Raw genomic sequence first — 13,249 nt, 5'->3', positions numbered from 1 at the left:
GAAACCCAAAATCGCAAACGACAGGCGACAGGGTCTCGGAAGTTTAAGAATCACGGAATCAGACAGACAGACAGAGACAGACAAGATGATTAGTTCCCCTCTAAGCGATTAGCAAACAGGGTTCATTAGATAAATCCCGATCAGAGCATGATGGGGCACTTTTCGGCAAGTCAGTCTCCAGCAAGGAAAGGTAGGTCAAAGAAATCACCGACAGCCTTTCGCCTCAAATTACAGTAGCAGAAAGTATTAGCAGTAGCACAGCGACGATGATAATAATAATAGTAATAATAATAATCAAAATGAAATAAAAACCCCCAGGACTAACGAATTGCACCAATTGCTGACCACCAGCAAAGCACAAGGGGGGCAAAATAAAAAATGAAAAATATGAGAAAGGGAAACGAAAAAAGTCGTATACGAGTAAGAGGCCCAAAGAGGAGAAAAGAAAAAAAAATTAGTTTACTTGCACTCGATCCCCGTTCCGAACCAAGGAAATCGACCAAGATCGAGGCGCCGGGAGCCGATGGGCTAATCGGGGGTTAATTAGTTAGTCTAAGTAACTAGATTTAGAATGGATGGTTAGTTAGTTAGTTTTGAACGCCAGAGCCAGAATCAGGCACACGGCGGATAAGAGATGCTGCGCAGAGAGAAAAAAAGAAAGCGACAAGAACCAACCAGGCCTGAAGTTTGAAACCGTGGGTGGGGAGGGGAGGGAGGTAACTAGTAACTAAAGTAGAAAAGTAGTACTAATCTAGGATTGTTCTCCGTAGGACCATTGAAAGTGAGGATGGATTTTGGGGGGGGGATCCACACACTTGGGTTCTTCGGATTGAGAAAACCTGAAAGGAAAAGGAGATGATGGATGGATGGAGCTTGGACGATGGATACTTACTTACTTACTAGTTAGTTAGTTAGCTGGTTAGGTAGTAGTAGTACTCTAGTCTTGGGTTAATGGATACTTATGTGTGGTTATTAATAGATGGGAGGAAGAGTTTGGGTATGGTGTCAGTTAGGGTACCAGGTAATAATGTCAGGATTTATGCACTTATTATCATCGTCATTATAAGGTAGATGAAACACAGGTAGATACTTATTACACTAATTACTCTTCTACTACTTATGATCAGGCCATACTAATAATCGTGATCATCATTCATTATTCCCGACAAACAAACTGTAACAGTCGTGAGTTAAAATTTGCAAGGATTCATTCTCCAGTCCTTGCACTTTCCTCTCTGTTCCTTAAATTAGCACAGGTTGGGAGAAGGAAAGGCAAGAAGGCAGGTCAGCGTAAGTGGAGGCGAGACATGCATACAGACGACGGCAGCCACTGTTACGCCCCTTTATGCATGTAGAAGACATCGTTCTAATTCCATACTCTTCTCCGCGTTACTGCTGGTTAGTTGAAGGGAGAGAGTATTTTCTTGACTCATCACCTCATCATCTTAGTATTTGAGTAACCAATTCATCAGCTAATAACTTGAACTGGACTCAGCATCTAATTGAATGATCAATAGATTATTCTCCGATACAACATACTTGTGTACCACCTCTGTTCTCATCGTCGAAGAGTGACGTTCACATCGTCAACCCGACTATCCTATTAACAGCAACATGAATATTGAACAAGCACGGTTGGGATTCAAATAAAAACAAAAGCACTTATGATAATTCAATTATCCCGGACCATTAGATCTCTTGGAGTAAAAATAATGAAAATAAATTTCACTACACTTTCATACTGCCATTCCATATCCCACAAGTACCTAGTTCTCTAGGTCTGTCCGTGCATCCAGACACATCGTATACCACTAACGACTCGCCTACTAAATACTTACTTTATACCATCGCGTAACCACCTTGCACCATTTGACGTGATTCCTCATACTACCGACGACTTACCCCAAAGTGGCGCGCTCGAACGCATGTTCCTTCTGCAGACTAAGATACACGCTAAGCCGAACTAAGTAGAAGTAACTAATGACCGGGATCTATCTGTTGCGCTTTTGTGTTTGTATTTGGGACCGAAGGGAAGGACACGAAGAACAGAAAAGGTAAGCAGGGATTAAGGGTTTAGGTGCGCGTGATGAACGCATACTAGATAGATGAGGTGAGGATGAGTTGCGTTATCTCCGAGGTGAAGGGTGGGGAGATCTCGGAGGTAAGTCATTCACTACTACCTACTTGATAGCTTAATATATTAAAGGTGGAATACTGAATAGGGGACGGTATCACTTAATTGTGCGATACCATGCTGTGTGTCTGTGTAGGGGGCAATGTTGGAGTGGCGACGAGGTCTAGACTTACAGTAATTTCCTAGGAAGTCCCCTTCAATTGCCGAAATCCCGATCATTGTTACTAACTACACACTAAGCTTACTAGATAGTAGGATATATGACACCTCGATTCGACTAACTATTCATCGGGTATAGCACGAACTGACATGATGGCCAGCCAGCATCTCCAATTGTCCAGAACGAACTGGCGTCGGGATGAACCATCCCCGCTGAATCAGGCGGAGTGGAGTCATCCAACTACCTCACTAGTTAACTAACTAGTTGACATCTGGCAGACGGGTTTGCCCGCTGGACGCTGCTCCTGCATCGAACTACTTGGGGATGGATGAGGTTATACGAGAAATCGACCCCGCCCCGGCAGAGTCGCGCGGGAATAGCACAGCTTGGCACCACCAGCCGTTCCGAAAGACTGGACAGCGTGCTGTCGTGGTTGCACTTGCCATCCCTGTTCAGTCTCTCGTATTCATTCCCAAACACGTGTTGGATGTCAAAGGTAAGTACAGTAGCGTACGTCCCCCGCCTCGCCTCGCCTCCTCTCCTCTCCAGAGGACTTCCTTCTTCTCATGGATACTGAGAGACAACACTGCAGGGATCCATTCTACATCACGCACAATAGCTAGCGCCGTGTTTCCCCCTCCCCGGGCGGACCAGTCTACGACACGGAGTGCCCGGATCAAGAAAATACCTTGGCATTGCTGACACGTCTGTTTCTGCTGGTCTCGGCATTGCAAGAAAACTGGCTGTGCTGCGCCGTCAGGAAGTACGCCAATCCTCGGGTGAGAGGGAAGATGTGCATGGTATGGATGTTGTCATGTATAACACGGGCTAAAATGCAAGTAACAACACACGTATTTGGTTTTGGACCACGTCGTGCAACACACCGCCAGCCGCAGCTGATCAATACTCGTCCCACTCGCCCTGGATGTCTCGGACTTTCATGCCGAAATGTCCACCAAGATCTTGATCTGGTTGTCTCGGCCGTGGATTAAGGATTTGAAGCCTTTTTTCGACGATGTCTTCCATGCGAATTTTACTGGTGATTAAGGCCCGAGGGTTGAGTTTGCCTGTGTTCAGTCAGCTTCGGTATAACGTGTGAATGGTCAAGCATGGCTGTCTGGCAGTCACGTACCTGACCACATAGCGTCGATGACGGCCTCGAATTCTCCGTCTTCATATATCACCGATCCTACCACGTGCTTTTCGCCTAGTACCACGTCAAATGCATCGATCGCCGGCTTGTCGCTCCAGAGAGACAGAATCGTCATTGTGCCCCGTGCCCGGATCCCTTTCAAAGCGGTATCCAGTCCTGCTTGCACAGCAGAGCATTCAAATGCTATATCAGCTCCGGCATTGCCCGTCATCGCACGCACCGTGGCCACAACATCCTCTGTCCGGGGGTCAAGAACACGCGTAGCACCCAAAGAGCTGGCAAGCTCTCTCCGCTGCGACGCGACCTCCACGACGACAATGTTCTCTACGCCACGGGCCTTGAGAACCAGAAGTACAGCAAGCCCAATGGGTCCAGCACCCACCACCAGCGCCGTACGAGCATGAACATTCTGGATAGAAGACCGATTGACTGCATGCCATGCCACAGTCAATGGCTCCACGAGAGCTACACAATCAGCACCCTGCCACATCTATAATAGTGAGGAGAGATCAACTCACCCCCAAGATCCAATTCAAACCCCTCCGGCAACTTCACGGCCCTATTCTCCTTGACAACAGCATAATCCGACAATCCCCCAGCACTACCTGCACATAATCAGCCAACCCTTCAAATAGACACCACTCTACACCAAGAACCAAAACAAGAAAAGAGAAAGACGGATAGAACATACCACTAAACCCCACAAACCCCAAATTATCACAACAATTCACCCAACCCCCAAGACAAGCCGCACACCCACCATCAAACAAATTCGGCTTAATAGCCACATTATCTCCCACGTGGAGTCGAGTGACTCCCTCCCCTACTTCAGTAATCGTGCCGCTGAACTCGTGACCTAGTGTCACGGGAATCTTCTCCCCCGTTATGGGGTGCGTAGTGCTCGGGATGGTAGACGGGCCGTGGAGGTATTCGTGGATGTCTAATCAGTCTACTCTTAGCCTGGCCTTGACTTTCTGCTCGTAGCATATATCAGAGATAGATTTAGAGGGGAGGAGATGTGTTCCGTACCACTACCACATATCCCCACGAAAGCAGGTCTGATCTAGTATCACAATATTAGTATATCATACCCCCATACCAATAGGAGAGTACCAAATCAGTATAAAACAAGATAATAAACCCTGCAAGAACCAACACAACACAATCATAAGTTTAGAATAATATAATAACTCAAAATAACCTTCTAGGAGCTGAAATAAGAATAATTAGATATTCATAAACGAACCTTCACCTCACCCATTCCGCACGACCCGGGTTCCTGGATCTCCTCGACTCGGATATCGCCTCGGCCGTGGTATCGGACTGCTCGCATGGTAAGTACCGAAGATCGTTATTATACGATAATGTATATCACTTCGGAGAGTAGTTCTGTGAATAATGGTATGTATGTATGTATGTGATATATACTAAGGTTGATATTGGCAAGGAAAAGATGAAAGAAGAAACAAGAATGGGGGTCCTGAAGGTGGTGGTCCAAGTTTGATTATTATGTTATGTTCCGGTAGCGGGAGATTTCCGCGATTGTTTGGTTTGTAAACTTGGCAGGTCAATGTTTGTGAGGGGTAAGCTTTAAATCGATGTTTGTATTAAGGGGTGTATGGTATAGAGATATATGTATCAATAATTCATTCACATTCCCTCGTCTAACTTGCAATGGCGCTATCAATCATAACTTAACTATTTACGTTTTTGATTAGAGCAGCCCCTCTCTTTTTCTTTGTCTTTTGCTTCCAATTCAAACTGCCTTTTTATATCTGTCCCCCTCTCCGAATGGATTTATTCCCTTACCGGACAGCCGCACCCTTCAGGGTCTTGACTGTGCAAAGTCCACCGGATTGCGTCTTCAGCTTACCAAGAGCGGGCTTGCCCTCCTGGCCCTGAACGGCTGGAACGGCACTCATCTCAAAGGCAACCTCGAGGGCATCGGTGGTGGTGAATCCAGGCTGGTAGGTCTCCCAGACCTTCTTCTTGGGGTTGAGCACCTTCTCGGGCTCACCCTCGGTCCAGCCGTCGAAGCACACGCGCTCACCGGCAGGGGCATCGGCAGGAGGCGAAACGAGCTCGACGGGTCCAGCGTGCGAGTCCTCGCCCTCAGCCACGCGGGGAGAGGCGGCCAAGACCATGGCGCAGGACTTGATGCCACGCATGGTGACGGGCTTCAGGTTGCAGACGGCGACGATCTTGCGGTTCTGCATCTCCTCCAGGGGGATCAGACCGTTCAGACCAGAGCACACAGTGCGGACGGTCTTGCCGGTGGCCTCATCCAGAGAGGTGTTCTCGGTGCCCGGGGCGTCACCGCAGTCGATGGTCGAGACGTAGAGGGAGTCGGCGTTGGGGTGGTTGACGGCACGAAGAATGTGACCGACACGGAGGTCAATGACGGAGGGGGACGGGGGAGCAGCAGGGGCGGGCGCAGCCTTGGCCGGCTTCTCCTTCTTTTCCTTCTTCTCCTTCTTGGGCTTGCCCTCAGGCTTAGCGGCGGCGGCGTCACCCTTAGCACCGTCGGCCTTGGCCGCAGCCTCGGGCTTGCCCTGTCCGACAACGAGGGGCTTGCCAGCAGCCTCAGCGGCGGGCTTCTGGGCAGCGGCCTTCTCCTTCTTCTTGCGCTCCTTCTCCTCCTTGGGGTCGACGGGCTTGGGCACGAAGCGGACGTCGTTCACGTCAATGGTGACCTTCTCCTCGTCGGGGATCTGGAGAGCGAAAATGCGGCTGTTCTGGACGAAGTCGACGTGACGGACGATGTGGTGGTAGCCCTGCTCGCCGGTACGCTCCTCGGGAGTCCATTTCTCGACGAGAGGAGCGACGAGAGCGTAGACGGCAATATCAGCCACGGAGGGCTTCGCACCGAGCAGAGTTGTGCGGGTGGCGAGGTGAGAGTTCAGCTGGGCGAGGATGGTCGAGACGACGGGCTTGTCATCCTTGCTGAGAGCGGTCTGCAGACCGGAGATGGTGGCCAGCCATTGCTTGACGTCGGCCTCTTCGGCGACCGAAAAGCTAGTCTGCGGAAAGATTTTGGGGGTGGCCGTGTGAAGGTCGGGCTCCGTGGCGTCGGGGGAGATGGCGGTAGGGTAGGAGCGGTAGAGGAGGGAAAGGAGGGAGGACTCGGGGGCAGAGTTGATGGCCATTTTTGCGAATGGGCGACCGGCAGGCTGGAGGAAGAGAAGGAGGGACGACGAGGTGGTGAACGAGAGAGGAGGGGCAGGATTGAATCCTACGCAGTCACGGTGATTCAGCGGTCGAGCGAACCGCGGGGTTCTTCTGCTGGCGACCCGCAGAAGTGCCCCCGTTGGCCTGAGGAGCGTCACCTTGGTCACTGCTAACACAAGATCCCTGACTGAGAAGGGATCTTGTTTATTGGGTGAATTAAGGGGATTTAGATTAGATGATTCTTCTTTACAAGTTGAGTGATAATGCTAGCGACCAATTGAGAAGCACTCGGGACTCTCTGCATTCACGGTCATTATTTTTATTTTTTTCCTTTCCTTTTTCCCCCTTCTCCCTTTCCGGACTGATCGCCCAAAACCGTTTAGGGCTGTTGGCTTACTCAGCACTGCAAGTTGCTTCAGATCTACAAAATAATGTTAGTTACATTTTCTGCAACAAACACTCTCTACCTCTTCAGGACAATCATTTCAGCAATGGCTCTATTTTCTCTTGCCGATATGGCATATTAATCTTGCTTCAATATGTAACATGAATTGTAACTACAGCCACGCGACCCCCGCCTTGACTCGCAGACCCAAGGCAAAGCAATGCACGTGAGTAACTGTCCATCCATCTGCCCACGTAGGATACAGTCCAGATCTCAACCGATATTATTACACGCAGGGGAAGTCCCACAAAGGAAAACTAGTTCTTGGGGGAGGCAACACCAAGAGAGGGTCCACGCATGTCAAAGACGACAAAGAAGGCCTTCAGGAACGTGTCGCCCAGAATCTGCAGCGAAGTCTTGCCGTTGGATTGAATGCCGCCAAAGCACACTAACCAGCAAAATCAGTCAATCATGTTCAATCAGGCAAAAGCAAAGAGGGGAACTTACAGGCCTGTCCGGTGGTGGTGTTGGTGCCAACCTTGGAGAAGTTGATCAGGTTGCCGGGGATCGTGGCCAGGCTCGACTCGCCGAGAACCAGGGAGAAGCTGGGGAGAGTGGTGTTGCAGGGGTAGATGTAACCACCGGCACTGCCCACGTAGACCGAGTTGGGAACTTGCGCGTAGTAGGCAGTAACCACGTCGTCGTCCAACAGCATAAGGGAGGTACCGGTGTCCGCGATCGAGGTGTTGACGCTTCCAATGTCCTTCAGCTCTCCGTCTGCCACGGAAAACTTAGGGGTGGAGAACTGCCAGTATCCGTTCGATGAGTCCACGCTGACGTTGGCAATGTTGCCCTGGTACTTGTTCTTGTCGATCGTGCCAAACTCGTACTCGCCCACTCCGTCGGACTTGAGCGAGGCGGTCATGACGGGCTCGTCCAGACTGGATGCGACGTTGGCGAAGAACGTCTTTTGCGCCTCCGGCTTGATGGTGTTGATGGAGGAAAAGCCCAACCCGACCAGGCCGTTGGAGTTCGTGTCGTCGATGAATGACTGGGACACCTTGTTGGGGACACCGAAGGCTTGCTCGTCAACAACGGCGCCGCCAATGTTGACGGTATCCGTTCCGACAGGGCCAGAGGCGTAAGAGTCGTCACCATACGAGACATCGAAGGTGTATCCGTCCATCTTCTTGAAGGTCGAGGAATTTGAAGGGTTGTACTCTGTATGTCCCGTCAAGGTTTCATTGAGGTTCGTATCAAGCACCCAACTGTTTTTGTGACGTTAACCATCGTACCAAAATGTAGACAGCTGCAGTAAGACTTACAAGTCAGAAGAACCAGTGTCAAAGGTCATGACGACCTTCTGGCCGCCGATGAGAACAGGCGAAACGAACTCGGCATCGCTCTCGACCGAAGTAGCACTGACAGCGCCAGTCTGATCAGGCTCCGAAACCTCGCTTCCAGCAGCAGCGTGGCTCGTGGTAATGGGCTTAAAGTCTGCCAGATCAACGTTGAAACTGCTGGGAGCTATTCCATACTTCCGGTATGCTTTGCGGAGAGCAGCGGGCCCATGCAGAGCACCGGTTCCACGACGGGCCCGTTCAACCTTGAAGGAACGTGCTTTATGCTGGTTTGACGGACCGTGGGGTAAAGAGAGGACGCCGTAGCTGAAGCAAATGGCAACAACGAGAGACTGGAGGAGCTGCATGGTGGCTCACTCTGGAAATGATGTCGACGGGCGGACTATAAAAAAAAAGAGGGGATAGGGCCCGACAAGTTTCAGAACAAAACAATTCGAAAACAAAGAACGTATTAAGTAGTCTGAGAATTGAGAAATAGAATCCTTTCCAGAAGGATTGAGTTTTTAAAAAGGGGAGGCAGTATGGGGGCCAAAGTCCTGACTTAGCCTGGTATACTCTGATGTTACGAGGCTGAGTGAACCAACTGGCGGAGCAACGAACAGACCAGACCAAGAGAGAGAGAGACAGTAGTAGCGCTCAGCCCAACAAAGCCCAGCAGATGAAAAAGAAAATGACAGCGGGAACAGAAATGAAAGAACACTAAGGTTAACGAACTAGAAGAGAAATGTAAACAAAAAGGGGAAAGAAGTGCAGTCTATAAAAGGGCAGCAAGTCGAAAAGGAAAAAGTTCGGAGAGGCATTATTCACCGTCGAGCGACTTTTAGCAGGCCCTACTATAGTTGATTCGCCCAAGACACCAAGACTTTTGCACTCTACATCGATCCACCCAGCACGGAGGCTGGAGGGGTGGCATTGTTCCAACTAGCTGGACCAGTCTGGTCCCCAAAGCCCAGCGGTGGAATCATCAACCAATCCTGGATGATCCAGGCCCAGTTAGCCTGGATTCACGGGAGAAAACCCAGGAGAAATCCATCTTCATTTGCCTGACACTGGCGGGGGAGTGAGAGGAGAAAGAAAGTGGGTTCAACTTGGATCTTCCGCTTGTGCTGCTGCAGAAAACTCTATATTTTCTTCTGTCCACAGCAGCAGAGAGCGCATGGGACATGAGGAACCTGCCTTTGACAGGCGACTGGCCTCTTTTCCTTGACAGCGACCGGGGCGAGCGAGTCCCTGAGTGGCTCCTGGTGAAACAGTCTAACCGCCAGGGCCAGGGGTTACCGGCCAATCACCAGTGAAAAACATCATGAAACACCAGCGTGCCTCGAAAGCGGTTCCGTGGATAAACTTTGAGTTAGGCGTGTTACAAAGTTCAGCGTGGGACGCCGGCTTTTTCCCACCGTCTGCCCTGCCATTGAGCCACTCGGCATTAATGTTCAGGCACCAGCAGCAGCAGTGCACAAGGTACGCTGCATCGGCGTGGCTCCAGTCCACATAGGAATCTCGAATCCCGAGTACGTCAGTGGACGAGTCATGCATGCGTGGCTAAACATTTCGCAATTGTGCACACGTACACAGTAGTAGATCGATCTGAACAGCAGGATTCTTACTCAGCCCTGGAAAGCCGCGTACGTAGGCAGTCGAGTTTTTTGGTAATGTTCATCATTGCCCAAGAGAAGTTCAAGAAATTGGACGAATGGATGTCCGACAACACAGTTGGGAGATAGACTTTCTGTTCGCCCAGCGGTTACTAGTTTCTTGGGTTAACCCGTTAACCTGCCATGGCAAAGAAAGTTGTGACACAAGACTATCTATCTAATCGGCTACTCCGGGGGAAGGTTGATCTTGAACCCATCTAGGTAGTAGCAGCAATAATTCTGTATGTTTAGAAATGCTACTTATCTTTCTCGGCATTATCGAAGGCCTCATCAAGATCCAATCACACTCAAGACAAGAGGAGCACCCTGAATGTTCAACCTCGGGCCAACCCCCCGTTGCGGATCTTCATCAGCGGATTTCCGTCTCCCTCAAACAGAGCCAAGCAAACGGTGAGATGGAAATGGTCCGATGGATGGCTCGGCGGGGATTCACCTTGCAATCTGCCAAGCACCCTTTTTCAGACCCCTTCTTTTCACTTGGCGGGCGGTCCGGCAGTTTCTAGTCGCCAAGCTGTCCAGCAAGTAAATATGACTGATGGAATGGGTGAACTTCATTATCATGTTACATGAAATCACTTTATATGATTTCCCCGTTTCTATCTATAGGATCGACAGCAGCAAACTCCTTCGCTTTGGCCTAGGGCTTAGTGAGCACTAATAACGTAAGTCGGTAGTTAGTTATTGACTGCTCGTTAATTGCAGTAAACACACGAACTCCTGTCCGTGAACACGGGTTCTTTCTCCCCCGCGCAGCCCCCAAGCTAGGTATATCTCGCCCCCAATGGTGTAAGCGAAGACTACGAAGAGTGCCTTGGGGCAGTACAAAACAAGTAGGGAAAAGGAGAAGCGATGGGAAAGGTAGAGCGGGAAACAGAGAAAGGTTTGAATATTTGGTATCTAAATGACTTCTTGGTCAAAATGCCCGAAACACCCACAAATGAAAAGACCTCGGCTTGCTATCCCAATGCTGAACGCCCGTGAAATCAGATCAAACATCATATATATGATAAGAATCACACCGCCACATCTTCCGGCAAAACGTCGTTGGGATCCTCTCCGATCATCCCAGCAACCGAGCGGACAACTTGCTTGATCGCAATCGATGCTGGGCTGTCAGGATAATGATCCACGAAGCTCTCACCATAATCACATGCCATACCCACCCGCGGGTCAAGAGGTACAGCGCCCAAGAAAGGAATGCCCATCTTCTTGGCGAGTCGCTTTCCGCCCCCGGTGGTAGCCCGGAAGATCTGGGTCTTCGTGTTGCACGACCCGCACACGAAGCCAGACATGTTCTCAACTAGCCCGAGGATGCGAATGCCTGCCTTGCGGCAAAAGTCAATTTCCTTCCTGACGTCGAGCAACGAGACCTCCTGCGGGGTAGTGACAACCACTGCGCCATCCACACCAGACTCCTTAAGAAGAGAATTGACGGACAGATGCTCGTCCGACGTCCCCGGGGGTGTGTCGATGACCAGATAATCCATCTCACCCCAATCCACATCCTTCAAGAATTGTTTAATGAGTCCGTTCTTCTTCGGCCCTCTCCAGATCACCGCATCATCGCGATTGGGCAGCATGAACTGCACGCTCATCGTGGCCAGATTATCCGTCACCCACACCGGACTCCAGCCTGCATTGCTCACGTGGATGGTCTCCGCCTCGACGCCCATCATTTTTGGTATCGATGGCCCACAGATATCCGTATCCATTACACCCACGGTCGATTCGGGGTTTGCGGCGAATGCGTGTGAGAGTAAAGAGGTGAATGTAGATTTTCCAACGCCGCCTTTGCCAGAGAGTACGAGGATTTTGTGACGTATTTGCGATAGTCGCTCGGTAATGATGGGGATATCGGGGTCGGGGCCTTTGGGCGCAGATGCGCAGATCGATTGATTGGGGCACCCCGCACAGGCATCGCCTTTGCCTGCTTGTTCAGACTCGGGTCCAGGGCAATGCTCTTCTCAAGTATTAGTATACTGATCATATGCTAGACAAATATGGCTGCTTCATATCAAACCTACCTGGCTCGGGAGCCACCAGATTCGGGGCCATCTTCGACCGCGCCTCGAGATAGGCCGCGGTCGGCTCCTCGAGAGAAGGTGCCATTTAAAATTTCAATCTCTGGTATTTACTCTTTTGGTCTGCTATTCAGTGAGGCCACAGCAGATACTGAACGATCAGTCACCAAAAAGATGTTATTGTGTGTGATAAAAGCTGACTGCAGTCTGACAAGAAAAGTGGCGGCGTGACCGCGGGCGGGATGCTTGATAAGCAACACATGACAAACGCTGCAGTGGCGATTGGCGCGGGGTTCGTTTCGATCGCAGCGGTGTCGGAGAGCGGCGATAAGATTCATTGCTGGCTACCCATGCCAGGAACAAATCTCAAAGCAAACAAGCTCTTTGCATAATCTTAGATCTAAACTGTGTATGGAAAAATTATCCTATCGCACCGTTAAAATTTTGAATGCATGTTTGGGATCAATACACTGACTCTAGTGAGCATGGATGTTATGCTTCCAATCATCCTATCGACTCGAAGCAACACCCTCCCATACTGCTAGTTCAGTGAGACACTATCTGCAGTATAGAGGGTCAATGTATATGCAGTAGACTATAAACATCACTATGCTTGTCGAAATTGGCAAATAACACTGGCCATATTATTCAGATGCCCGGCAGACGCTGTCTCTACTATCTCTAATATTATGGCAAGTTCGCCGACTCGTAGTCCGAAGGGATGCCAACCAGACAGGCCGACACGAGAGGGGCAGCCTGGTTTCAATCTGATGTCGGGAGGGGTAACGCGGAAAATTCATGCAGTGTCAGAACTTTAACGAGGTTCAACAATGCCCACAACCCGGTTGCGTAATGATATAATATTATCCCTATTGATCCAGGACCAGGTTCTCACATATGGGTAAGAACATCCTCAAAATGACATTACCCACATCAAGCATGCATAGTTGGGAAGGACAGTATAAAAATACACCCGCAATATTCTGCTACAAAGCGGGTAACTTTCTATGTCACCATATGTGCGTTGAAAGAGAAATAACACCTCGCATAGTCCTGTCAATCAGTTTCTATCCTGGGATAGTCAGAAGACGGCCGTACTGCACAATTTTTCTAGAGATGAGGGGAAGAGATGCATCTCTCGTGGAGCCAATGTCGTTTGGAATGAGTGCGTTGGCCATAGGGATTGCTCATTGTCCGCATGCGCCACCAGGT

The 13,249-nt window shown here is 50.0% G+C and overlaps 4 protein-coding genes across 4 annotated transcripts; all 4 read right to left on the bottom strand.

The window, feature by feature from the left end:
• Positions 1-3,194: 3,194 nt before the first annotated feature.
• On the bottom strand, positions 3,195-4,780 carry AKAW2_60151S (2,3-butanediol dehydrogenase; the record flags this gene model as incomplete). Its single annotated transcript, XM_041692244.1, has 6 exons — positions 3,195-3,361; positions 3,427-3,912; positions 3,966-4,052; positions 4,139-4,387; positions 4,477-4,510; positions 4,694-4,780. The coding sequence occupies 6 exons, from the start codon at positions 4,778-4,780 to the stop codon at positions 3,195-3,197; spliced, it is 1,110 nt and encodes a 369-aa protein (XP_041545649.1).
• A 472-nt stretch (positions 4,781-5,252) lies between these two features.
• On the bottom strand, positions 5,253-6,593 carry ARC1 (putative cofactor for methionyl- and glutamyl-tRNA synthetases; the record flags this gene model as incomplete). The annotated part of the gene is made up of 1 exon (XM_041692243.1): positions 5,253-6,593. The coding sequence occupies one exon, from the start codon at positions 6,591-6,593 to the stop codon at positions 5,253-5,255; it is 1,341 nt and encodes a 446-aa protein (XP_041545648.1).
• A 724-nt stretch (positions 6,594-7,317) lies between these two features.
• Positions 7,318-8,708, bottom strand: AKAW2_60149S (pepsin-like aspartic protease; the record flags this gene model as incomplete). The annotated part of the gene is made up of 3 exons (XM_041692242.1): positions 7,318-7,448; positions 7,508-8,268; positions 8,326-8,708. 3 exons carry the CDS (start codon positions 8,706-8,708, stop codon positions 7,318-7,320), a joined length of 1,275 nt encoding a protein of 424 aa, XP_041545647.1.
• A 2,321-nt stretch (positions 8,709-11,029) lies between these two features.
• Positions 11,030-12,125, bottom strand: nbp35 (Fe-S cluster-binding ATPase; the record flags this gene model as incomplete). The annotated part of the gene is made up of 2 exons (XM_041692241.1): positions 11,030-11,976; positions 12,041-12,125. 2 exons carry the CDS (start codon positions 12,123-12,125, stop codon positions 11,030-11,032), a joined length of 1,032 nt encoding a protein of 343 aa, XP_041545646.1.
• Positions 12,126-13,249: the final 1,124 nt, after the last annotated feature.

The sequence above is a fragment of the Aspergillus luchuensis genome, chromosome 6 (assembly GCF_016861625.1).
Source record: "Aspergillus luchuensis IFO 4308 DNA, chromosome 6, nearly complete sequence".
Taxonomy (NCBI): Eukaryota; Fungi; Ascomycota; class Eurotiomycetes; order Eurotiales; family Aspergillaceae; genus Aspergillus; species Aspergillus luchuensis.
Note: the sequence above shows the minus strand (reverse complement) of the source record. Positions and strands in the feature narration are given on the sequence as shown.